The 25854-nt window shown below is 60.8% G+C and overlaps 1 protein-coding gene across 1 annotated transcript in view; it reads left to right on the forward strand.

Annotated features, from left to right (window-relative positions):
• LOC106732134 (A.superbus venom factor 1) overlaps positions 1-25854 on the forward strand; it is a 50132-nt gene that overhangs the window by 14374 nt on the left and 9904 nt on the right. Inside the window, exons 11-34 of the mRNA XM_075902289.2 lie at positions 783-926; positions 1450-1662; positions 2143-2337; positions 3282-3443; positions 3877-4006; positions 4786-4854; positions 5402-5608; positions 9156-9312; positions 10011-10096; positions 11615-11754; positions 13187-13399; positions 14219-14285; positions 14893-14982; positions 15577-15780; positions 16420-16495; positions 17584-17743; positions 17916-18011; positions 18237-18387; positions 18978-19141; positions 20823-20981; positions 22398-22457; positions 22733-22823; positions 24881-24932; positions 25694-25781. Of these exons, the coding sequence (XP_075758404.2) occupies positions 783-926; positions 1450-1662; positions 2143-2337; positions 3282-3443; positions 3877-4006; positions 4786-4854; positions 5402-5608; positions 9156-9312; positions 10011-10096; positions 11615-11754; positions 13187-13399; positions 14219-14285; positions 14893-14982; positions 15577-15780; positions 16420-16495; positions 17584-17743; positions 17916-18011; positions 18237-18387; positions 18978-19141; positions 20823-20981; positions 22398-22457; positions 22733-22823; positions 24881-24932; positions 25694-25781 (3174 nt within the window). The remainder of the gene's footprint in view (positions 1-782; positions 927-1449; positions 1663-2142; positions 2338-3281; positions 3444-3876; positions 4007-4785; positions 4855-5401; positions 5609-9155; positions 9313-10010; positions 10097-11614; positions 11755-13186; positions 13400-14218; positions 14286-14892; positions 14983-15576; positions 15781-16419; positions 16496-17583; positions 17744-17915; positions 18012-18236; positions 18388-18977; positions 19142-20822; positions 20982-22397; positions 22458-22732; positions 22824-24880; positions 24933-25693; positions 25782-25854) is intronic.

Below are 25854 nucleotides of genomic sequence, written 5' to 3' on the forward strand. Positions count from 1 at the left end.
ACAGAGGCCGGGAAACCATTCCTACCCCCTGGCTAATAGCCTTTTATGGACCTAACCTCCATGAATTTATCTAGCTCTTTTTTAAACTCTGTTGTAGTCTTAGCCTTCACAGCCTCCTCTGGCAAGGAGTTCCACAGGTTGACTGTGCGATGTGTGAAGAAGAACTTCCTTTTATTAGTTTTAAACCTGCTGCCCATTAATTTCATTTGGTGTCCTCTAGTTCTTATATTATGTGAACAAGTAAATCACTTTTATTCACCCTCTCCACACCATTCATGATTTTATATACCTCCTTAGTCTTCTCTTTTCTAAACTGAAAAGTTGCAGTCTCTTTAACCTCTCCTCATAAGGGACCCGTTCCAAACCCCTAATCATTTTAGTTGCTCTTTTCTGAACCCTTTCCAGGGCCAAAATATCTTTTTTGAGGTGAGGAGACCACATCTGTACGCAATATTCAAGATGTGGGCGTACTATAGTTTTATACAGGGGCAGTAAGATATTCTTCGTCTTATTTTCTAACCCTTTTTTAATAATTCCTAGCATCCTATTTGCTTGGTGAGTCTTTAGTGGCTCATGATTCATCAGCCTTGACAAGGGCACTGGAGCAGGTGGAAAACAGCCAGGCAGATGTCTGCATAGCAGAGCCAGGCCTTGTAACGGACGAGATCAGACCTGCGGGTCTGGGAGTCTGTCGGGAACATTGGACTGCAGGGAAACCTACCGGGCACCTTCACCCATCACTAAGCTCACATCCCCCCTCTCTCCCGTCTCCGGACACCCAGGTCTCCGTGGTGAACGCGGACGGCTCCCCCGCCCCCCAGATCCCTGTGCGCAGTGGGACAGGCGCCAGTGGCGTGACGCAGGCCGACGGGACCGTGCAGCTGGCTGTCAACACCCCCGCCGATGCCTCTCAGCTCTCTGTGAAGGTGCCTGTTGCATCGCTCGGGGCAGGATGCTCCTGAGGGCCGGGTGCTGGTTCTCCACACGGTCGGGAGAGGTTGGAACTGGACCCCCGGGCGGGTCTGAGCGACCATTGCTTGGGTCTCCGGTCCCAACCAATGGCCAGTGGGTCTGATTCTCTGTTGCCCATCCCACCTAAGACCCCCCCCCCCGCTGAGCAATGGGCCTTCTTGGCTGACAGCATCCTGCCTTCTGCCCTCTCCACCTCAGTGCCAGAGGCACCTACGGGAAGGGGTTTGATGGCTGCTTCACTCTGTTCTCTGCTCCGAGCGGCCCAGAGGGGTTGTGGGCAGGGGAGGGGAGGTCAGAGCAGCCCTCTGGCTCCTCTAAACTCAAGCTGGGGTCTGGACCCTAGAGGCAGGGGGCACGAAGAAGCTTAAATCCACATTGAGCCTGGGCCCGTCTGCCATTGGCTCCAGCCGCATCAGGGCCTGTCCGCTTTCCGTCTCTCCGGCGGAGACTGTCTGCTCACCTTCCCCTCGCCCCCAGGTGGAAACTGTGGTTCCCAACCTCCGGCAGGAGCATCAGAGCGCCGCGGTCTTCACCCTGACAGCCTATGGGGCACAAGGGGGCTCTGGGAACTACCTGCACATGGCGGTGTCGACCACCCAGCTCCAGCCGGGCCACGCCCTGCCCGTGAGCTTCAGCCTGCGCAGCGGGAACGCCGAAGTGCAGAAGCAGATCCGCTACTTCACCTACCTGGTAAGGGGCAGCGTCGGGGGGACCGCAGGGCAGGGGAAGGCGGCTGGGAGTCTAGTCCCAGCACTGGGGGGAAGGGGAATCCAATGGTTAGAGCAGGAGGCTGGGAATCAGAACTCCTGGGTTCTGTTGCCAGCTGTGGAAAGGCAGTAGAGTCTAGTGGTTAGTTACAGGCACTGGGACTCCTCGGTTCTCTTGCCAGCAGTGGAAGGGCAGGACAGTAGTGGCTAGTGGCTAGTGACAGGCACTAGGACTCCTGTGGCGAGTGGTGGAAGGGCAACAAGGTTTAGTGGCTAGAGATGGGCACTAGAATTCCTGGGTTCCTTCACCACCAGTGGAAGAACAGTGGGGTCTAGTGGTTAGAGATGGGCACTAGGCCTCCTGGGTTTCCCTCCCGGCTCTGTGTGATGTTGTGCTAACGGACTCATTGGGACTTATCCAGTGACCGCTGGTGCTTCCTGCTGCCCCCCCCCCCCCCCCCAGATCCTGAACAAAGGGAAGATCATCCGCGCTGGGAGACAGGCCAAGGAGGCAGGACAGAGTCTGGTGACCATGTACCTGCCCATCACGCCCGATCTCATCCCGTCATTCCGCATCGTGGCATACTACCACGTGGGGCAGAAGGAGATCGTGGCGGACTCGCTCTGGCTGGACGTCCAGGACTCCTGCATGGGAACGGTGAGCTGGCCTTGTCTCGGGGGCGTACGTCAACATATTTACACTAGATCTACCTGGTGTTGCTCAGGTCTGTACCTCAAATAAGTTTAGTTTTTCTGCGTTTAAATCATTGCTTTAGGTTGGGCCTGGCGTGAGGGGTTCAGTATGAAGGTTACCCTGGGGTGAAAGGCAACCCCTGCCCTCTCCCACCATAGCAGCCTGAGAAGCACCTGCCTGTGGCTGCTGCAACTGCAGCGGGCACTGTCGGGGGACAAACAGCCACTCAGACAAACAGACACACAAACAGAAAAGCTCTCTGAAATATATAGTACATAGCTGTCCCTTTCTCCACCCCTGCCCCCTACTGGCCCAATGGGGTTATAGTTGTCCCGGGCCTCATCTCTGGCCCTTTGCTGCCCCCTGTGGTCACTCTGCAATATAACCATCCCTCCTGCCAGACCCCTCCTTTTCCATTTTATGGGAAACAATCCAATTCAAGGCACATCCCATTGTCCTGGCACAACCAAACCCTGACTTTGCTTTAAGTTATAATAAGAGGACGCTTCCTCCCAAATTTGGTGCTCCTGGCGCTTACCGGTGAGGAGGCATTCTTGATCAAAGGAACTCACAGATAGACGATCACACTGTCACATTTCACAGACCAGGATTGTTTTTCTGACAAAACACCGATTCGTTGAAGAATTCCTGGTTAATGCTGCCTGAGAACGGGGCTGGCTCAACCCGTCTCCATGTCTGACTGCTCCGGAGACTGCTCCTTTAGCTCCAGTGGCTGACACCGGTGTTTCTACAGCCCGAGGACAGCGGTTCTATGCCCTCTTTTCCAGGGGCAGCAGGGAGCTCCCATATCTCTGGAGTCTTGTCGTCATGGGGGAGGGGGTCTACATTCAGCAGTCACCCTCCTCCCCCCATGGCTGATTCGTTCTTTCCTCCTGTCTCTACGGAAGCTGAAGGTAACGGGTGCCGCGGAGCAAGACAATGGAGTCCAGGTGCCAGGCGGGCGGATGAACCTCCGCGTGAAGGGAGATCCCGGAGCCAGGGTCGGGCTGGTGGCTGTGGATAAAGCCGTTTATGTCTTAAATAGGAAATACAAGTTCTCCCAGGCCAAGGTGAGTGTAACGGCAGGGGGGTGGCAGGTGGCAGGTCCGGGGCCCGAACCTGGGACCACTGCCTCTTAAAGCAGAACCTTCTGCTACCAGGGTGAAAAGAGCTCATCTTGCAGCAGTTTCTCTGAATGTTGCAGCCGCCCCTGGTGCAGGAAATAGCAGGGGGAGGGATGAGTTATATGTGTGGCTGAGGGGCATCTGTGATGGAGGAGAGTGGAGTATAGTGGTTAGAGCAGGAGCTGGGGGTCAGGACTCATGGGTTCAGTTCCTGACTCTGGGTGGGAAGTGGTGCTAGTCGTTAAAGTGGGGGCAAGGTTGGGGGCAGGGCTGGGAAGCCGGGCTTCTAGGTTCTCTTCCCAGCTTCTGGAGGGTAGTGGTGCCTAATGGTTAGAGGGCGGAGCAGGGAATTGCATTGTGCCCCCCCTGGTCTCTCCAGATCTGGGATGCCGTGGAGAAGAGCGACATCGGCTGCACGCCCGGCAGCGGCAAGGACCACGTGGGGGTGTTTGCGGACGCAGGGCTGCTGCTGCAGACCAACGTGGGCACTGAGACGCCCCCGCGGGCAGGTGACCCGGTCGTGCCACGGGGCTCTGCTGGGCGGCCTGGGATCCAGCCCCTGCTCAAGCCGTGTGGGAATGGAGTGAAGACAGGCCCGGCCCCCCGGGCACCAGCAGAGCTGGAGACCGATCTGCACAGATAGCCCATGCTGGCCTCGTAGGGGGCATTAGGTTGTAGGGAGCCAGGCAGGGCTCTGTGGGGGCTCTCTTCTGTGCGAGTCAGGGCTGACCCCAGTGCCCCAGTGTGGTGCTAGGGGGTGCAGTGCTACAGGGAGAGAGGAGCTCTGCAGGGGGCAGGAAGCAGGGAGGGGGAATCAGCAGGGGGTGCTGTGGGGCAGGGAGAAGGGAGGGGGGATCAGCAGGGGGCGCTGTGGGGCAGGGAGCAGGGAGGGGGCTCAGCAGGGGGCGCTGTGGGGCAGGGAGCAGGGAGGGGGATCAGCAGGGGGTGCTGTGGGGCAGGGAGCAGGGAGGGGGCTCAGCAGGGGGCGCTGTGGGGCAGGGAGCAGGGAGGGGGCTCAGCAGGGGGCACTGTGGGGCAGGGAGCAGGGAGGGGGCTCAGCAGGGAGTGCTGTGGGGCAGGGAGCAGGGAGGGGGCTCAGCAGGGGGCGCTGTGGGGCAGGGAGCAGGGAGGGGGGATCAGCAGGGGCTGCTCTTCCCTCTTAGTCAGTACAGACCCCAGTGCCCCAGCCCAGGCGAGAGCCCCAGCGTTGAGCCTGGCTAATTCCATCTCCCTGCGGAGATGCTGCCACATCCCCACCACCCTGAGGTGCACTGTTCTCTCTTGCCAGAGTCCCGCTGCTCCCAGCCCACTCGGCTCCGGCGCTCGCCCCTGATCTCGGGGAAAAAAGCTGCCAAAGGTAAGGGCCCCTCTGCACGGCCTTGGGCCGGCTTCCTGCTTGCACGCACTCTCGCGCCCTCTGCTTGCACATGCTCTTGTGCCACTTTCACGCACTCTGGTGCCCTCTGCTTGCACACGCTCTTGTGCCACTTTCACGCACTCTGGTGCCCTCTGCTTGCACACGCTCTTGTGCCACTTTCACGCACTCTCGTGCCCTCTGCTTGCACACGCTCTTGTGCCACTTTCACGCACTCTCGTGCCCTCTGCTTGCACACGCTCTTGTGCCACTTTCACGCACTCTCGTGCCCTCTGCTTGCACACGCTCTTGTGCCACTTTCACGCACTCTCGTGCCCTCTGCTTGCACACACTCTTGTGTCATTTGCACACACTCTCGTACTCTCTGCTTGCACGCACTCTCGCACCATTTGTACACACTCTCGTGCCCTCTGCTTGCACCCACTCTTTCACCCTTTGCACATCTCTCCCTTTGCACTGCTGCTCTTGCCCACCCCCTCTCCCAGACGTGTGCCGTGCCGCACACTGAGGGGGCCCTGCTTTCCCGCAGCGAGGCAGTACCCGAGCCCACACCTGCGGAAGTGCTGCGAGGATGGCATGCACGAGAACCCCATGGACTACTCCTGCGACCGCCGGGCCAAGTACATCCTGGAGGGCAGCGAGTGCGTCCGAGTCTTTCTCGACTGCTGCAGGCACATCTTCGAAGCCCCCCCCACGGTGCACAGAAGGGAATTCTTCTCCAGGCACATACTACTAGGTAGGGCTGCCAGGTGTCCGGTTTTCTACCAGACAGGCCGGTATTTGCGCCCTCTGCCCAGTAGAAAGATGCAATGTGCAATGTCTGGTATTTTCTGAATTCCCAGGGGCGCCGGATGGAAAACTGGTGGGGGCGGGGGAGCGACTGGGAGGCGGGACCACGATTGGCGCTGGGAGCCCTGTGGTCGCATGCAAAAGCTGGGTGGGGCAGGGAAGGGCGGGGTGGGGGCAGTAGCCAGGACTCCCAGTCCCCTCCCCTGCCTCCGCCCGGCTTCTACTAGCACCTAGAGGGAGCGCCTGCCGGGGGCACGGCCTGTTGGACTCCGGCTGTGGCCAGTGGCTGCACCCCCCACCCCCCACCAGCTCTGCTTCCCGCCCCCCTTCCTCCCATCCAGCCCCCCCGGCCCCCGCACCCTTCCCCCTGCCAGCCCCGCCTCCCATCTCCCCTTCCTCCCAGGCGGCCCCCAACCCCCCTGTGCCAGCCCTGCCTCCCAGCCCCCCTTCCTCCCAGCCAGCCCTGCCCCCTCCTGGCTGGTCCCTCCCCCCCGCCCACGATCAAGTGTGTCCGGTATTTTGGGGGGGTCTACCAGGTAACCCTACCTGCTAGGTACGTCTCCATCTGCCCCAGGGGAGCAGGGTGCGCCAGCGTCACCAGCACTCCGAGAGCTGGGATCCAGGGTGTGATGGACCGGGCCGTGTCTGGGCACAATTGAGGGCATCCGCTCAGGGCAAATTGCTCAAATCTGGGGCTCCTTACAGCCCCCAGACTGGTGACCTCTCCAAACAGGCCACAAACCAGTCCCACAGAGCACTTCAGCAGCCTGCCTGAAGCCTCCCGAGCAAAACCCCTCCGACACCCCAGCAATATCCGTGCCCCAGATGGCCCCGGGCCTCATACACAGGTGTGGGGTCCTAGCTCTCAATCCCACCTACCCCGAACAAGTCCTGTCCGGTTCCAAGAAACCAGCCACAGATCCCTGGTCAATTTACCCTCTGGACCTTACCCACAAATCACGCTGGGCCAATCCTTTAGCATCTAACAACTAAAGGTTTATTAACACAAGAAAGAAAAGCATGAGAGTAAGGTTGTTAAAGAATAGTACGTTACATGCACCGAATCTCCCAGTCCTCGATGCAGGCTCTAGCAGAGATGTTACAGCTGCTGGTTTAAAAGTTCTTGTTGCACATCCTAGCATCAGGATGGGTTCACAGGTCTTCCAGGCTCTTCAATCCCTGCAGTGCTGCCTCTGGGATGAAGTGCTGAGCTGAGAACCAAATGGCATCGACCACATGGCCTCTTTATACCTCCTTCCTGGCCTCTTCTTGTAAGTCACCTGGTCAGAGGCCAATCTCTGTGTTTCCTGCTGGTTGCTCTCAGGTGACAGCCCCCATTCTTTGGGTGTGTCCTTGGCCCATCAAGTGCCATTGTCCCACAGGGCCTGGCTAATCGGCCTGTCCATAGTCATGCTTAACCACATTCACAGAAATATTCAGCTTCCACACAGATTACAGATTCCTACCTACACACACGGACATTATACACTCACATAAATAGCGTACATAGGATCAGCAAACAATAAGCTCCCATTCAATACCCCACATGGCTCCCTTTTATACCAATTTCTGGGGCCAACACCCCCACCTAGGGGTGCAGCAGCGATCTGGCTGCTTCCCTCCAATTCGGTAATGTGACACAGGGGCAGGTCCTTGTAAGACGTTTGAGCCCCCTGCTTCTACCAGCTAATACAGGGATGGGCAAAACACGCGGAGACCCTGCCTCTCCCCCCGTCCCCAGGCCAGTTAGGGGCTGGGGATGGGGGAACGCGTGACGTCTCCTCCCGCCCTGCGAGCAGCGCGTGGTACGTGCCGCGTGCTCCTGACCGGGAGGGGGTAGGGCGGGAGGAGGCTGCGACGATTTAAATCACCGCTTCATTTCCCTTTGCCGAGTAAACAAATCTACATGGCTCCGTCGACAGGAGGCCTGTAGTCTAGACGTGCCCTAAGTGATTGCAAGTGAAAACAGGCCGCGCAGAGCGGATTATAAATATGCACAGCTAGTCCTAACACGTAGTACAAATTTACCCTAAAACGGTTCTTATTCCAGCTAAGTCTCCAAGCCAGGGAAAATTGTTTTTCCCTGGGGCTTCTGGTTCATTCCCTTGCGTGTTCCCGGCTGTTTTTCTGAAAAAACGTCACTTAAGTCCACACTGCAATTGCGTTCGTTTGAAAAAAAATTGAAAGAAGGGCGGGGGGGGGGGTTCCAACATTGGTAAACCTCTTTCTACGAGGAAGAAGCCTGTTTCCAAAAGAGCTCTTTCAGAAAAAGGCTTGTGTGGATGGGGAGAGGGAGTTCTTTCACAAGAAGAGCAAAGAGGGAAAAGCACAGGTGCCCTGATGGCTATTCCGCCCTTAGTAATCACAGTGTACATGTGAGAAAGCGTCCATTCAGTGTGGACGCTATCTGTCGAAAAAGATCGCTTTTTCGATGCGCCTTGGCAGTGTGGACGCTCTCTTTCAGAAGTTTTTTCAGAAGATCTCTTCTGGAAAAGCTTCTTCCAAAAGAAGCCTGCAATCTAGGCATAGCCTCAGACATTGAGGGAAACACTTTTGATGGCTTCCATTTTCACATTTAAAACCATAAACCCCATATCTCTGACTCTTCTGACAAGAATCATGCCGACACCAAAATAAGAGATACAGATCCAGCAGTGTGTGACATTAAAATTGACAGGTGACATAAGGTATTTTGCCCAAAGCATCTTCGAGTTGTGCATATTTGTGTCCATAAGACTGGGACTTTTCAGCTTAGAAAAACGGAGACTAAAGGGGGATAGGATAGAGGTCTATAAAATCATGACTGGTGTGGAAAAAATGAATGAGGAAAAGTTATTTACTTATTCCCCTAACATAAGAACTAGGGGTCACCAAATGCAATGAATAGGCAGCAGGTTTAAAACAAACAAAAGGAAGTTTTTCTTTACTCGGCGCACAGTCAACCTGTGGAACTCCTTGCCAGAGGAAGTTGTGAGGGCTTGGACTTTAACAGGGTTCAAAAAAGAGCTAGATAAATTCATGCAGCTTAGGTCCATCAATGGCTATTAGCCAGGCTGGGTAGGAATGGTGACCCTAGCCTCAGTTTGTCTGGAAATGGGTAACACACATGATGATTGCCTGTTCTGTTCACTCCCACTGGCATTGGCCACTGTCAGAAGACGGGACACTGACCTAGATGGGCCTGTGGTCTGACCCAGTTTGGCCGTTCTTACATTCTAAGTCAATTTCATAACGCATGGTGGCGGCGGGGGAGGCAAAACTGTCACAATGGGCCAAACAGAAGCCTAAGGGACTCCCTGCCCCAGTACACCAGCCCCAGGTGGAAAAATTCACCTTTTTCGCACTGTTGGTCCAGGTTTCAATCCACCCCTTGTACTAACCTGGCTGTGACATGCCAGGTATCCGCACCCGCTTGGGTCCAGGGATGCACAGCAAAGCTGACCCATCTCCGGGCTCAGGGCAGGACTGACTCCTTGTTTTGCTCCCTCCCACAGCATCAGCAAACGTTCAGATGTTAAGCCGGGAGGTCGTGGGCCCCGTCGCAGAGGACGGCGAGTACCTGGCGGATGAGGGCATCGTCTCCAGGAGCCAGTTTGCGGAGAGCTGGCTCTGGCAGATGGAGCTGCTTCCGGAGGAGGCCGATCCGGACGGGTACGCATCAGGCCGCTCTTGGGCGGAGGAGAAACGCTCAGGGGCAGATCCGCCCGGGTGGATGTGGCCTCACCTTGGGCAGCTCCCGGTCAGCAGTGCAGCGAGGCCACGGCAGGCTCCTTGCTTGTCCTGGCACCTTGGAAGCAGCCACCAAGCGCCTAGGCAGGGAGCAGGGGACATAAAAACATAAGAACGGCCAGACAGGCTCAGACCAAAGATCCATCTGGCCCAGGATCCTGTCTCCTGACAGTGGCCAATGCCAGGTGTCCAAGAGAGAATGAACAGAACAGGGAATCATCCATTCCTGACCAATCCTCCATCAATTTGTTTCGCTCTTTTTTGAACCCTGTTAAAGTCCCGGCCTTCACAACATCCACTGGCAAGGAGTTCCACAGGGGGACTGCGTGTGAGTCAGGAGGTTCTGCGTGCTGCTCTCGCTCACAGGCACCGCCCCCCAACTCCCATTGGCCGGGAAGCAGCCAATGGGAGTGTGGAGCCAGTGCTCAGGTGGACCGGAACCATCAGGATCCCTTTTTGATTGGGCGTTGCAGTTGAAAACCAGACACCTGGTCACCCTCTGCCCTGCCTCCATTCGCACTCAGCCCCAGATCTGTTCCCCAGAGGGGGTCCACTCTCTGCAGCCAGAAGGACCTTCCTCAGGCCGTCACCCCAATCAGTCCCACTGCTCTGTCTTCCAGGCTGGCTTCCAAAACGCTGCTGGTGTACCTGGAGGACTCCATCACCACCTGGGAGGTGCTGGCTGTGAGCCTCTCCCAGACACGGGGTAAGGCTGGGAACCACGTGTCCCCCGGTGATGTGGCTGAGAGCGCAAGGATGGGCATATGGTTAAAGAAGAGGACAGGGAGTCAAGTCTCCAGGCTTTGGGGGAGAGTAGGGGCTAGTGGTTAGATCAGGTTGGGAGCCAGGACTGCTGGATGTTTCCCCACCACATCTGGGAGGGGAGTAAGGGGTAGTGGTTAGAGCAGGCTGGGCCTCAGGACTCTTGGCTTTTATTCCCAGCTCAGGCAGGGACACACTGCCTGCCTCTCACTCATCACCATCCCCCCCTCTCGTTCTGTGCCTCAGTTTCCCTTTCTCTGAAACAGCATTAATCCCATGCATTAGCCCAGTGAAGATTTGTGGGGTGCCCTGTGATTTATAACACTCTGATTCCCTTGGCGATGAGGGCTGGGAAGCTGGGGCTAGAACCAGCTACGCCTGGCTCTGCAAACACAGGTTCCTGCCCTGGAGCTGACGGAAATGCCCTGGTAGGGGTCAGAGCCAGCCCAAAGACAAGTGAGACCCAACCCAGCACTGTTGCCTCCTGCCCCTGGGGCTGGCGCAGCGGCCTAGTCCGGCCGCTGCCGTGCCCTATGCGGCCAGCAGCCCCTGGGGTGCCCCGGTGCCCTCGCTCCACAGTACAGAGAGGGGCTGGCGAGTGGGGGGCTTGCAGCCACCGAGGCCACGACTCCGCAGGCAGGAGCGGAGCTGACCCGGCCCACCCTGAGAAGTCTGGTTGTTTGCCCATCTGGCCCAGCCTGGGCCCAAGGCGTGGGGCTGGGTGCGAGTTGGACTCGAACCAGCGGCGTGTGTAAGCGGGGGATGGGCCCGCTGTACTGGGGAGCGTGTCTGGCTTCCACATGGCCCTAGGCTGGCGAAAGGCTCTGAGTCCCTCCGTCACTTCCTTTACCCAGAAGCCTCCCTGCCCTCAAGGGCTCCCCTCGTGTTCTCCCGTGGGGCAGAGCCGCCGGGATGCTGCAGGTGGGACACTCGCTCTGGAGGTGGCCACAGGCCTTCAGGCTCTGGGGGGCAGGGCCCTTCTCCCCAGCGACAGCCCCCCGGCCGGGGTTACCCCCCCCCCAGTCTGGCTCATGAGGCCGCTTGGCTGGGGGCATCTCTCTGGGCTGGGCCCTCTGCCTAAAGCCTCCCTTGCCAGCCCCAGCTCCCCTCTCTGCTGCGCTGCCTCCAGTCCCCGGCTGCTTCTCTGGCGACAGCCCTGTCAGGCTGACTGGGAGCGGAGGCCTCTTCCCCTTTGCTCTGGGGGACTGTCAGTCTCAGGGCCCTGCCACTTTAGTAAGGGGCCAACGGTCCCCTCACACATACCCCATCACTCCTCTTTGGCCTGCTCACTAGATGGGAACCTCCCTTGCTCAGCTGAGACAGGCCTACTCCACCCCAGAGCTGGCTGCATTTCCTGGGTGCGACTCTCAGGCCCGCACAGCTGCGGGGGACGCGGGACGCGGCGGCCAGGAGATCCAATCCGAGGAGGGCCGGGCTCTGACGGCACTCCCTTCCCTTGCAGGGATCTGTGTGGCCGACCCGCACGAAATCACGGTGATGAAGCAGTTCTTCATCGATCTCCGGCTGCCCTACTCCGTGGTGCGGAACGAACAGGTGGCCATCCGGGCCGTGCTGTACAACTACGCGCCCCAGGCGCTGCAGGCGAGTAACGATCTGCGGTGGCAGGGTGGAAGCTGCCCCTTTGTGAAGGATGGCAAGGGGAGTGGAGCCTAATAGGTGGAGCTGGGAGTCAGGGTTCATGGGTTCTAGTCCCAGCTGTGAGAGAAGGGTGTGGTCTAGTGGTTAGGGCAGGGAGCTAGTAGTCAGAATTCTTGGCTTCTAGTCCCAGCTGTGAGAGAAGGGTGTGGTCTAGTGGTTAGAGCAGGGGGCTAGTAGTCAGAATTCTTGGCTTCTAGTCCCAGCTGTGGGAGAAGGGAGCTGTCTAGTGGTGGGAGGGGGCTGGATGTCAGGATTATGGGGCTCTGGTCCCAGCAGTAGGACTGGGGTCTAGTGGGTAGAGCAGGGGAGAGTTAATTAGCATACACTTGTGATGCATGTCAAGGCTTTTAAAGGAGGAGTGTTAATTAGCTATGGATGGAAATGAGATTTGCTGTGGATGTTGCCAGGGCCCCATAGCAGCGAGCACTGAGGCTAAGAGGGGAATTTAAGAACAGACAGTTTGGGTCAGACCCAAGGTCCATCTAGCCCAGCGTCCTGCGTCTGATAGTGGCCGGGGCCAGGTGCCCCCGAGGGGAAGGGGAAGGGTAGCCCGGGATGAAGAATGCCTTTGGGGCGAGGCTGAGGGATTTGGGCTTAGTCAGTCTGCAGAAGAGAAGAGGGAGGGGGGATTTGAGAGCAGCCTGCAACTACGGGAAGGGGGCTCCGAAGAGGCTGGCGAGAGGCTGTTCTCAGTGCTGGCAGATGGCAGAACGAGGAGCGATGGGCTCAAGTTACGGTAGGAGAGGTCCAGGTTAGATAGTAGGAAAAACGATTTCCCTAGGCGGGTGGGGAAGCGCTGGGCTGGGTTCCCGAGGGAGGGGGTGGAGTCTCCATCCCTAGAGGTTTTGAAGTCCCGGCTTGACAAAGCCCTGGCTGGGATGATTGAGTTGGGGTTGGTCCTGCCTTGGGCAGGGGGCTGGACTTGACCTCCCAAGCCAGGTCTCTTCCAGCCCTGGGATTCTACAAATACAGCAGGAGCCAGGGGGGTGAGACACTTAGAAGCGAGATGCCGGCCACCCAGTTTGCAGTGTGGGTCAGGACTGCGTTCCCCCCCCTCCCCCCCCACGCTCTGGCATGTCCTGGTTCTGGTCCATCATGGAGAAGGAGTTTTACTCTGGATCAGAACTTCCCCAGAGCCTGCCGGTACTTGGATCCAAGCCTCTGGTTCCGACCCATAATGGAGACCGGGAGCAGACACGCAGTTTGGGCGTGGACCAGAACATCCCTAAAATGTGGCGCTTTAGGGATCTGGGTTCCTGGTTCTCCCAGGGCCCGAGCAGGCTTGGCCTTGCCAAGGGCGTGGGGCGTTTGCTGGAGCCCAGGAAGCCCCCCCCCCCCCGACCTGGCTGGTAAGAAGGGGGCTTGTGGCCCGCAGGTCCGGGTGGAGCTGATATACAACGAGAAGATCTGCAGCTCCAGCCGGCGCGACAGCAGGTTCCAGCAGGAGGTGGTGATCCAGGCCGGCGCCTCGCGGGCCGTCTCCTACGTGATCATCCCCCTGGAGCTGGGCGAGGTGGAGATCGAGGTGAAAGCGGCCGTGCACGGGCTCCCCGTCGCGGACGGCGTGAAGAAGAAGCTCAGGGTGGTGGTAAGCGATAGGGACGTCGGCGTGGAGTCGGCGACGCGCAGCATCGCTAAAGCCAGGTTTATCGGTTAATCCTATCAACTACCTTGTGTCAGAGGCAACACGGGGGTGGGGGGGGGAGAGGGAGCTGGTGCCTGTGGGGAGCTGGCCCCCTCCCCCCTGCCCCACTGCTGTCTCTGGCATAGAGCAGCCTCTGTCCACCGTGCGCCCCCCTCGCCGCAAACAGAGGCTGCTCCGTGGGATGCCAGCGCAGCCTCTGTCCGTGGGGAGCTCAGGATTTTAAACTGCCCCCCTCGCGGGCCGGCCCCCCTGCTACCCCACGCTGCTGCCTCTGGTACCTGCCCCCGGGGACGACCAAATAATCTTGTAACCGCTACGTTTTGATGCAGTTACGCGACTCTTCAGTTCATCGACATCTCCCGTCACTAGGAAACAGCTGGGCTTTGGGGGTGGTGCCACCTGGCTGCCTGATGCTGCTGCTCTTAAGCTGGGCTGGGCCTGTCCAGGCTTTGGCTGGGAGACCTGGGGTGGGGGGTGGTCCCTGGTGCTAAGGGTTGTTGTGCTGTGATGAATAATGTGGTTGGAATAACACCTGGTATTTGGGGGCAAACTGCTGGCTGCATCCTGCTGCCACATGCCCCCAGAGGAGTGGGGTAGGGACAGCCCACATCTGGGGCAGTTGGCTCTTCCTCTTCTGCCCCCTTTCCCCTGAGGCCTCAGGCCCAAAGGCTGCTGCTGGGGGGTGTCCAGCCCTGGAAGTCTTATGGTGCCAGGTTTGGGGAGCAAGCAGCATGGCCCCCACCAGCCTTTTCTCCCCTGCAGCCTGAGGGCATGAAAATCTTGAAGAACATCAAAAGCGTCCTGCTGGACCCGGTGGCCCGCGGCTCAGGTAGGGCCCGCTGGGGCGAATCCCCCACCCTGTGGGGCTGAGGCCCTGCTTCGAAATCCACCCCCCCCCCCCCCCGCTCCGAGCTTTGCTTGCTGATTGCACGTGCCAGGACAGGAGGGGCAGGTGGCTTTCTGAGGCTGGTCCCAAGACACAGTGCCAGGTCTGACTGCTGGGAGCGGCCGGGCTGCTGCTAACAACCTACAGCTGCAGCCAGCTGATGGAGCTCGTCCTTTAGCCCAAGTGCGCCGCTGGGGGACGGAGGTTGTGGGTTCTAGCCCTGCTGGCACGAGGCATGTTAGAGGCACAGTGCAGGTGACCCTGGCAAGGGGCAAATGAACAGTCTGAAGGGGTGAGATGTTCCATAACCAGCCCCCTACCCCAGGAGCACGTATATTTCATGGCAAGAGGGGTGGCCCCAAAATTGGAGCCCCAAAAAACCTCCACTCCCCAAATGCCCCAGACTGGGGGCCTTCTTGGCACACTGTAGGGCTCTGGGTTCCCCAGCCACTGCTCGGGGGTTACAAAAGCTGGCCCCAACCCCTCACCACGCCAGCCTAGTCACAGATGCCCAACGTGGTTCCCTCGGTGACCCGGGCACTTCTCACAGCCTCGGGGGAGCAGCTGGAGACAATCGGGCCCGTGGACATGAGTAACGTGGTCCCCAACACGGAGCCGGTGACCTTTGTCAGCGTGAAGGGTAAGGGCTGGGGGCGAGCCGGGCGAAGGGGAGGGGGGGCACAAGAGAGCTGCTGGGGGGGGGGAGATGGCAGCGTGAGGTCCCCCTCCGCCTCATTTTCACCCGTTAGCCCCCACGTCCAGGGCTTTGTCGCCAGGCGACGGGCGCTTGGAGTGAGACAGAGAACAGGCCCCCGGCTTTCATCAGGAGCAACAAAGTCCCCGGAGCCCCCGTTTCCAGGGCAGGGGTGGGAGGCAGGAGCGGCAGATGTTCCTAAAAGTGGGGACCATTGGTGCCTGGACCATAGCCCCACCTCCTGCCCCGCCCCTTCCCTCACAACTCTGCCCCCGCTCACCCTGTCACCCGCCCTGGTACCTGATAGAAAGTGATGGGGCCGTGGCCCCCGGCGCCCCCTGTCCCAGGACCCCTAGTTGGAGGGGCAGCGCCCAACAAGGAGCAGAGGGGCCAGGACTTGCTTGGCGTTGGGGGGGTGGGTCTCAGGCCCACGGGGGGGGGGGGCAGGGTGCTGGCTCAGAGGGGTGGGGGTGGGGCTGGATGGGAGATGGGTGGGGACGGTCCGGTCCAGACCTCACCTCCTCTGTCCGGCCTGGCCAGGGGACATCGTGGGTGACACGGTGGAGAACTCCATCGACGGCGCCAACCTGAAGCACCTGATCCAGGTCCCGTCGGGCTGCGGGGAGCAGAACATGATCGGCATGACGCCCGCGGCCATCGCCACCCACTACCTGGACAGCAGCCGGCAGTGGGAGCGGCTCGGGGTGGAGCGCCGGGCGGAGGCCATCAAGTTCATCACGCGGGGTGACTCTCTGGGCAGGGATGGGACAGGGTGGAAGGGGTCGGAGGGGGCTGGCACAGGCTGCTCTGAATGCCCTGGCCTGCCCCCAGCCACCGCAGCCTTGGGGTTGCTCGAATTTACTCTGCGCGGGGAATCAGTGACTGGCCCAGGGGGAGCAGGCTCCGGGCCCCCTCCCACCAGGAAGCTTGGGGGGCAGGACCCTGCAGTCCCGCTGGGATCACCCCGCTGGAGGGGCCCACGCGTAAGAGGAACTCAGGTCCCCATTCTGTAAGCTCTGCCCCGAAGCAAACAGGGGGACACGTTCATCCTGGCCTGGGCTGCTTAGGTTGTGCTCCGCACCAGCCTCAGCCGCCTTGTGGCTGTGCTGCCGGGACCAGGGAGGCTGAGATGCTGCGTCTAACTTGAAGGGGAGGGGAAGGCGGGTGCTTGGGGCTAGGTCCTCATCTTGGGGGAGGAGGGGGCAATTTGGACTGTGCTTGGCTAGTAAGGAGCCCGGAGAGCCCTTGAGATAAAGGGCTGCAGAGGGGTCTGTGGGGATCAGCTTGTGACCAACAGCTGGGCTGAGTGTCTAACTGGGAGCGCCCCCTGCTGGCCCCCCTGCAGCACAGCACAGAGCCCAACCTCTGGTCTCTGGGTTTCAGGGTACACCCAGCAGCTGGCCTACCGCAAAGCAGACAACTCCTACGCGGCCTTCACCAACAGACCTGCGAGCACCTGGTAAAGCGGGGCCACCCGCTGGGAACAAGGGCTGTAGAATGCCGGAGGGACTGGAGCAGGACCCAAAACCCCTGGGGTTCAAGGCTCCCTCTTCCGCTCACAGCCCCATGCGGGCCCTGGGCAAGTCCCTTTGTCTCTGCCCCGGGGTCTCCCCCCCAGTAAAACGAGCCCTTTGGAGCAGGGCCGGCCTCAGGCCCTGGGTCTGTGCACAGCAGGGCCCCAGCCTCCGTCGGGGACGGGTGCCGTGTGGCGTGGTGACGGGGTGACTCAGCCGGCGGCCTCTAGGCACAGCCACAACGCAGCGCCCGGTGGCTGCTTAGCTCGGGGGTGGCCGCACACTTTTACCGTTCGGGTGCGGCTCAGCCAGCCCCCCATGCGCCCCCGTTCTCCGCCTGCCAGCTGGGACTTCTGCCCTGCCCAGGGGGCTTCTGCCCGAGACAACTGGGGCATGCGGAGTGGAGGGGGGGAGACACTTGGGGCTCCTCCTCAGCATTGGGGTGCTCCTCATTTCTCACCAGTGCCCGGCCCCCGCCTGATGTTTCTGTGGGTCAGCGGCCCCCAACCCAACAAAGTTCCCCACCTCTGATTTAAAAGTTCAGCCGCACAGCTCGAGTCCCCCCCGCCTTGCCCTCGGGGGACCCCCCCCCCACCGCTTCAGGTGGCAAGACAGTAGCGAAGTTGCAGAGAAGGGTCCAGATTGAGCTGTGCCAGGAGAGGCAGCAGCCAAACCAATAACTCCCCTGGCTGTTTGCTGATGCCTCCCTGCTCGCAGCTCCCAGCTTGCCAGCGCCAGCAGCAGGGCGGGCGTCTGGGGGTACCCTGTGCCCGAGCCAGGCCAGCAAGCCCCGGGCTCTCGCGGGCGCGGCCTGGCTCCCGACAGCGGCGTGCGGCTCGAGCGGTCAGTGCGTTCGGCCAGCCCGTGTTTAGATTAACCGACGGCGAACCACGGAAAAGTGCGTTAGCGTCGCTGGCGGGCAGCACTCGCGGGGGGTCCCTCGCGTGGACCCCTCGTTAATAGTGGGAGCCGCACTAATCCAGGGCCGGGGCGGCTCGTCCCTTGCTCACCCTGGGCCTGTCCTGCCCGGCAGGCTGACGGCCTACGTGGCGAAGGTCTTTGCCCTGGCCTACAGACTCATCACCATCGACCCTGAGGTGCTGTGCGGGGCGGTGAAGTGGCTGATCCTAGAGAAGCAGAAGCCGGATGGGGTCTTCCAGGAAGATGCCCCCGTGATCCACGGGGAGATGGTGGTGAGCGGCTGGCCCGGAGGGGGGGGGGCAGGGTTCTCTTGGCTCCCTCACAGAGCAGCCACTTGGGGGCGCTGGGCCCAGCTGCGCGTTCGGGCTGGGAACGGGGCACACAGGGTGCGGGCTGCGGAGCCGTCCGGAACTCAGCCCTTTCCTCGGGCTCGTCTCTCCCTAGGGGGGGTACCAGGGGTCGGAGCCGGAGGCGTCGCTGACGGCCTTCGTCGTCATCGCCATGGTGGAGGCCAGAGAAGTCTGCCAGCAGTACGTGGAGGTGAGTGGCATGGGGCATGAGCCCCGCCCGCCTGGCGAGCGGGGGGCAAGAACGTAGGACCGGGGGGCTAGCAGTCCGGGGAACGGGGGTCAGGACGCCTGGGTTCTATTCCTCTGCTGATTCACCGCCCAGCCTTGGACAACGTGACTTCCCCTCCCCCTGCCTCAGTTTCTCCAGCGGCTCGGCCTCCCCTCTGGGCGCTAACGTGGTCTCGGTGCCTTTCAGAGCTTGGGCAGAAGCATCGCGAAGGCAGGCAATTACTTGGCCAGGCGCCTGCCAGACCTGAGGAAACCCTACTCCGTAGCCATCACGTCCTACGCGCTGGCGCTGCTGGGCCACGCCGAGACGGGCGAGCGGCTCATGGCGCTTTCCACGGGTGAGCGAGGCTCTGCTCCCGCCTGCCTGGCCCCGCAATCCATCCCCATCGCAGGGGGGGCGGCAGGGGAGACGCCCGACCAGAGCAACAGAGCCTCATAACCCCCCTCCCCTTCCTTGCTACATGGGTCAGACCCCTGGGCCCAGTTGGGCTGGGCTCTCCCCTTCCGCTGCATTGGGTCAGAGCCATGGGTCCAGTACCGCCTGCTCCCTGTACCCACGCACTGAGTTTTTTCTTTTCCCCAAGTTGCTCCGCCCCCTCCTCTACCCTTAAGCCCCGCCCCTTCCCCAAGGCCCCGCCTTCTCTGCATCTTCCCGCCCATGCTCCGCCCCCTCCCCCAAGGTGCCCTTCTGCCTGGTTCACCAATGCTTCCAAACAGCTGATCGAGGGTGTCACTGACCAGCTGTGGCTGGTGGGGGTTAAGAACCCCCCCTTTTTTTTCAGTGGGTGCTCCAGCCTGCTCCCCCCAGACTGGGACCCCCCTTTCTTGTGTCTCCCCCCCCATAACTAAATGGCACCAGACCCCCAGTGGGCCCCGCCCGCTCCCAGGCTCTGCTGTGTCGGTGACGGGGCCCCTGGCTGCCCCACAGGAGGAACGCACTGGGCCGACCCCCAGTCCCATCTCTACTCCATCGAGTCCACCTCCTACGCCCTGCTGGCCCTGCTGAAGCTGAAGAAGCAGGCGCTGACGGGGCCCGTGGTCCGGTGGCTGACGGAGCAGCGGTACTACGGAGGGGGCTACGGCTCCACCCAGGTAAACCCCCGGCTGCAGCGCCCCAGGAAGGGCTGGTGGGCTCCGGCGGCTGGCTCTGCCGAGCTAGCACATCGCCTAAGGCCAGGGCACCAGCCCGTCGCTGGAGACATCGCCTGGCCTGGGGCTCCCATTAGCCCCATGGGAAACTATTCCGCAGCCGAGTGGTGAACGGGGCCTCGGGCTAGGAGCCAGGGTTCCCGGGTTCCCTACCCAGCTCTGGGAGGGGAAAGGGCCCGAATATTAGAGCAGGCGGCTGGGATCCTGCCCAGCTCTTCCACATTGTTACTCTGGGACCTTGGGCGTACACCGGTCCTTTCCCGTGCCTCAGTTTCCCCCTCTGAAAAGCACTGTGGTTCTTCCTCCCCCACCCCAGCTGCAGGCAAGCTGCCAACCTCCCAGGCAACGGGAAGGCAAGCAGCTTGCTAACCCCCCGTGGCCCTATTGATGGGGGATGTGGGTCACTGTGGTGGGTTGGGCCTCCCCCCTTCTACCTCTTCCTGCTCCCACGGGTAGGATACACCTCCTCCTCCTGCCCCCCCCCCCGGTTACCCCCTTCGACTCCTTGCCGTCCCAGCCGTCGTGAGGGGATATGTTACCCCCTTCCAGAGCCTTTGCCCCCCAGAAGGGCAGATTGCCCCCTCCTCAGCCTGGCCTTCCTCCCCAAGGAGGGGTTGTGTTCCCGCCCTGGCACCCCCCCCATTCCTAGCCAGGCAGCTGCACCCTGCGCTGTTTGTACCTCCCCTCCCGCCCCCCCTTGCCAGGCCGGTGGGGGCTGCCTAGTTCCATGTGGGAGACAGGCAGCTCTTTGTTCCAAGGGGGCCGCCCCACATTAATCTCAGCGGCTGTAGGAGCCTCTTGTTAAAATCCTGGCAGCAGCTCAGTGACCAGGGGTTTGGTCCCGGGAGATGGGGATGGGCTGCATCTGAAACACCTGCCTCTTGGGGCAGGCCTCCCCCACAACGTGCAAGCGGGGCCTGGAAGATCACCTCAAGCCACGGAATCGGCCCCGTGGCCACGGAATCGGGCCACAGAATCCCCGCTCCTGGCCTGGAATGCTTGCTGCCGGCCACGCGTCACCCAGCTCGGCCTGCCTGAGCCTGCAGACAGCCTGACAAGGCTGGGGGAGACATGGGCTGCTCCCCAGCTGCCCCCCTGCCTTGTTTGAACCCTCAGGAGCTAATGCTAGGGATGGGGTATTTATTTGTTACTGTGGCTCAGCCGATGGGCATGTTCACTCTGGTCCCTAATGATGGCAGCCTACTCGGCTCTGTGCAAAAAATTATGCAAGCATCCTCCAGAAAGGCCTTCAGTAGCCTATCAGTGCCGGGATAACTGAATGGCATTCCCTGGGCTGCCCAACCCAGGCGCTCAGGCTATGGTCTGAGGGTCCCGTCTGGCCTGATTATTTTTTCTTGTTCTGTGCTCCTCCACTTGATCGGCGCATCTTTAGACCCAGGGATGCCCCCCGCCCTGAGGGTGCGGACACGCTGCCATCCAGTCCCCCCGTGGTCTCTGAGACGCTGAGCAATTTCGGCCCCTTCCGTCTCCCAGCAAAGGCGTTTGCTCCAGCCCTTCGAAAAATGTTCGGGGCTTGTTTCTACCCCCCCTCCCGGCTGCAGGGTTTGCTGGATGTTCCTGGGGGCCCTCGTGTATTAACCCCTTTGCTCCGTCCTCGCCGCAGGCCACCATCATGGTCTTCCAGGCCCTGGCCCAGTACCAGATGGACGCGTCGGACACCCAGGACACGGCGCTGGATGTCTCCATTAACCTGCCAGGGCGGAGCAGGCCGCTGCTCTGGCGGATCAACCGGGACAACGCCATGGTGGCCCGGACGGAGCGGGTACGTCCCAGGGGCGGGATCGGGCGCAGGAGAAGGTGGGAGGAGTCAGGAGTGTTGCCAGCTGTTTGATTACACAAGCACCTTTTCCCTGTCCCCGCTGCCACGGCCTTTCCCTAAGGCCCCGCCTCCACCCCTTCGCCGAGGCCACGCCCCTTCCCTAAGGCCCCGCCTCCACCCCTTCGCCGAGGCCACGACCCTTCCCTAAGGCCCCGCCTCCACCCCTTCGCCGAGGCCACGCCCCTTCCCTAAGGCCCTGCCACCACCCCTTCGCCGAGGCCACGCCCCTTCCCTAAGGCCCCGCCTCCACCCCGTCTCCGAGGCCACTCCCCTGCGCACTCCATTCCCACTATCTCCCCCCCCACACCTGCCTCCACTTGCACTGGGATGGGGGAGGGGTTTGGGGTGTGGGAGGAGGATCCGGGCTGATCCGGGGCGGGGGGTTGCGGGCTAAGCAGGGGATGTTTGCTCTGGGCGGGATTTCAGGTGCGAGGCGGCTCAGGGCTGCAGCTCAGGGTTGGGGTGCAGGAGGTGTCTCGGGTGCATGTGGGGGAGTCAGGCCAGGGCAGGAGGTTGGAGTGTGGGAGGGGGTTGGGATGCAGGGGGAGGGGAGGTTGGGGCAAAGTCTCCAGCCAGGTGGCACTTACCCCAGGCAGCTGCAAGTCCCAGTTGGCAGCAGGGCAGGGCTAAGGCAGGCTCCCTGGCTCCGGGCTGCCCCCGGAAGCAGCCAGCGTGTCCTTGCGGCCCCTAGGCAGGGGTCCAGGTGGCTCCCACCTGCAGGCCCTACCTGCAGGCCCCGCCCCCACCGCTCCCATTGGCCGCATTTCCTGGCCAATAGGAGCTGCAGAGTCATCGCTCGGGCGGGGGCAGCGCACAGAAGGGACGTGCTGGCTGGTTCCTGGTCCCGCGGGGCCACCGGACTGTTCGTTGGCTCCAGTGGCAGATTGATCCCCATTCCGGGAAAGCAGGAGGGGGGGGGGGCGGTGGAAGGGCTGGGGTTCGCCAGGCCGGCGGGTGGCACGGTCATCCTGGGGAGGGTGGGAAATTGGTCATGTGTGAGGAGCTGGGGGAGGGGAACGGCCCGTGGGGGAGAGGTACTGCGGGGTGAGGGATGGCCCATGAGCACGGACCGGGCCTGCCCCCTACAGCAGAGGTCTCCAAACTCTGGGCCAGCCCCTTGGGGAGGGAGAGTCACTCAGCTCTGTTCCTGGCCTCCGCCCCAGCTGCTGGCCCCACTGCTGGGGCCCTGGTTCTGCTCCCAGCCCCGTCCCCAGCCTCAGCCCCCTCACCCTCTCCGTATGGTGCCCCCCTCCTGGGGCTGCGGCTCTGGGGGGAGGAGGAAGTGGGGGGCACATCTGGGGCAAGCCACTTGAATCTCCGACATCCTGGACGCTAACCTGCCCCCTCCTGTCCCCACAGACCAAGCTGACCGACGGCTTCACCGTCTCGGCCAAGGGACACGGCAAAGGGACCCTGTCGGTACGTGCGGGCCTCTGAGTCCCTCCCCCTCCGCCTAGGGGGCTCCTGGACGTTCAGCCTGTGGCTCCCAAAGCCCCTTTCCCCCGCGTCCTGGATCGGAGGGGGCAGCAACACCGGACTGATGCCCCCCTGGTCCCAGCACTGCCCCCTGCTGGGTCCCCTGTTCCGGCCCTTTCTCCCCCATCCTGAGCGCCTCTCAGCTCTGGCCGTTTCTCCCTATAGATCCCCTAGGCCGGAGCAGCCTGGCTGATATCCGTCTCCTCTTTCTTTGCCAGGTGATGACGGTTTATTACGCGCCCCTGACCGAGGGGACGGCCGCCTGCAAGAAGTTTGATTTTAGTGTGTCTGTGCAAAATGCACCAGGGGGTAAGCTGGAGAGAGGGGGCTGGGTTGGGGAGTGTCAGGCCACAAAACCGCTACCTCTTTCCCAGTGGGATGGGGTTAACCTCCATACAGCTTTTCTCTTCCTTGAGCGGGCAGTCCTTCCTGAAGTCAAATGCCACCCAAATGATTATTCTGGCTGCATGTGTTTCTCCTGGTGGTGCACATCTGCCCATGCCTTGGTGCCTGGAATAAACTTTATTCCGCACAAGGGTGGAAAACAATTTACAGGGAACACGGGTCCCAGCTGAGAATGCCAAATGCAGAACAAACTGATGAGAATTAGGGCAGGTTTGCCAATACACCCGTGACTATTCTGTCATGAGAGTATACCCAGCCAGCAGCAAAACGAAACTGCAGTCTCACCGCACTGTTAACGAGGAGCCAAAAATGCCATCTCCGAAGGCCTCCAAGCCCTCGACTCCCCACCAGGCACAAATGTAATCAAATAGAGGCCTTCTAAAAGCATTTTCGGAAAAGCACGTTTAGATTGGCAGGATGCTTTTCCGCAAAAGCACTTTTTGCAGAAAAGCGTCCGTCGCCAATCTAGACGCGGTTTTCCGCAAAAAAGCCCCGATCGCCATTTTCGCAATCGGGGCTTTTTTGTGGAAAACAATACTGTGCTGTCTACATGTTTGCCCGAACGGGAGCAGCATAGTATTTCTGGAAAAGCACTGATGATTTTACAGGAAATCATCAGTGCTTTTCCAGAAATTCAAGCGGCCAGTGTAGACAGCTGGCAAGTTTTTCCGCAAAATCATCTGATTTTGCGGAAAAACTTCCAGTCTAGACACAGCCAGGCTGTTTCAGAACCGGGTTCCAGCTCCTTGCTTGGAGCAGGGGTTTGGGAGCAGAGTTTGAGCGAGGGGTTCGCAGAAACTGGCCCCTTGGCTCATGGTTAGCCTGGAGCTGCAAGGGGCTGGGGACGCAAGTTGGGGTACAGGTAAATTTCCCAGCTACAAGAAACAAGCCTTCCTTTTACAGATATTTCTGTACAGGCTTCATCTCTCAGCTTCAAACCTAACTACACCCCAGCATGGTGGGGGAAGCATTAGCCACTGTAGAGCTGGGGAAACTGAGGCACAGGAAGGGGGCATGGCTTGCCTAAGTATTCCCCACCACTAGACCCTATTCCCTTCCCTCAGCCAAGGCTAGAACTGAGGAGTTTTGATTCCTGGCCCCCCTGCTCTAACCGTTAGCCTGCTCCCAGACCTGGGATGGAAGCCAGACATCCTGGTTTGCATGCCAGTAACCACAACATCCCCTTCCTACCTGTGAAGGAAACAATTGCATTTGGCAAACAAAGGAGGCTTCCCAGGAAAACTGCCTCAGAGTCTGGAATGAGTCGAGCTGTTTGCCTTGGAGGAGGGAAGGAGACTAGTCAAGGATCCAGGGGCCGTTCGGCTCTGCCACCGACTCCTCAGTGGCCTTGGGCCAGTCATTCAGCCACTCCGGGCCTCAGTTTCCCTACGGGGGAAATGGGACTTCCTGCCTCCCCAAAGAGGACAGACTCATATACCACAGCAGTGGGGCCCAGGGAAATACGGTGGAGGGCGAAGGGAAGACCTGTGCGGCAGCAGTGATAAAACCGGGCTCTCACCTGGCGCTTTTCATCAGAAGAGCCCCACCGGATAGATACTTAAAGGAATTGAGGGGCCCGGTTCCCACTGACATCAAAGGGCGTTTGGCACCAAGGGACCTTTAGCTCTCTGGTCCCAGGCGCTTCCCAAAGGGGAAGGACCCAGAGGCACAGAGAGACAGCCAGGGGAGCACTCAGCGCAGGAGACTCATTGCTTCCCCGAGCGGCTGGAAGGCGCCCAGACGCTGCGGTGATGGGAGTAGGCCAAGGCCGGCGTGGAGCAGACAGGACAGGACATCGGGACCCACCTTGTGTGATTAGAGCCAAGCGCCTGGCGGGGGTGGGGATGCCCTGGCCGGGGAAGTCTGCCTCTAGGGATACATTCTTAAAGGGGCCTGGGGAGGGAGGGTCTGGATCCGCTGAGGATCTGGAAATGTGACAACCCTGCTGATGGGTCTTGCAGCCAAGAAGCCGGAAGGAGCCCTGGCCTCTGTGTTCATCCAGATCTGCATGCGGTGAGTCTGACCAAGGGGAGCTTTGCTGCCCCCCCCCCCCGGGCCATCTCCCCTTCTGCCATCTCCCCCCATTCCCCCGGCCATCTCCCCTCCAGCCATCTCTCCCCCCCCCCCGGCCATCTCCCCTCCAGCCATCTCTCTCCTCCCCCCCCCCAGCCATCTCCCCTCCAGCCATCTCCCCCCCCCCCCCATCTCCCCTCCTGCCATCTCCCCCCCCCCCCATCTCCCCTCCAGCCATCTCTCTCTCCCTCCATCCGTCCTCTCTCCCCCCCGCCCCCCTCCCCCTCCCCCCCCCCCCGGCCATTTCTCTCCCCCCCAGCCATCTCCCTCCCCCTAGCCATCTCTCCCCCACCCTCCCGGCTATCTTCCCTGCCCCCGGTCATCTCAGTCCCCAGCTATCTCCCTCCCTCCCCAGTCATCTCTGTCCTCCCCGGGCAATCTTGCTTCCCCATCAGCCATCTTCCTCCCCCACTGGCCGTCTCCCTCCCAGCCATCTCCATCCCCTCCCCTGGCCATCGCCCCTGCCTTTGAATGGCGGCAGGCGTGTCTGAGCCTGGCTTGAGGTGTGTCCGTGTCTCACGTGTCCCTGCAACACTAAGCCCCGAGCCAGGAAGGGCCGTGTGGACACAGCCTGCCGGGCTGGTGACCTCCCCCGTGGCTTCGTCAGCCGGCTGCCCCTCCGCCAGCCAGCGGCCACGGATCCATAGGGGCGGCTTCGTTGCCCGGTCGGTGTCCTAGCCACCTCTTCTCTGCGTCCCCAGGTTCCTGGGGACAGTGGACTCCACCATGACCATCCTGGACGTCTCCATGCCCACCGGCTTCTCCCCAGACATGGACGACTTGGATAAGGTAAGTTCCCCCCGCCCCTCCCCCCCAGCGCACGGGGAGTCGGCTGCTCCACAGCGTGGCCACGGTTCAGAGC

Source organism: Pelodiscus sinensis, chromosome 31 (genome assembly GCF_052426305.1).
Source record: "Pelodiscus sinensis isolate ZL-2025 chromosome 31, ASM5242630v1, whole genome shotgun sequence".
NCBI lineage: Eukaryota > Metazoa > Chordata > Testudines > Trionychidae > Pelodiscus > Pelodiscus sinensis.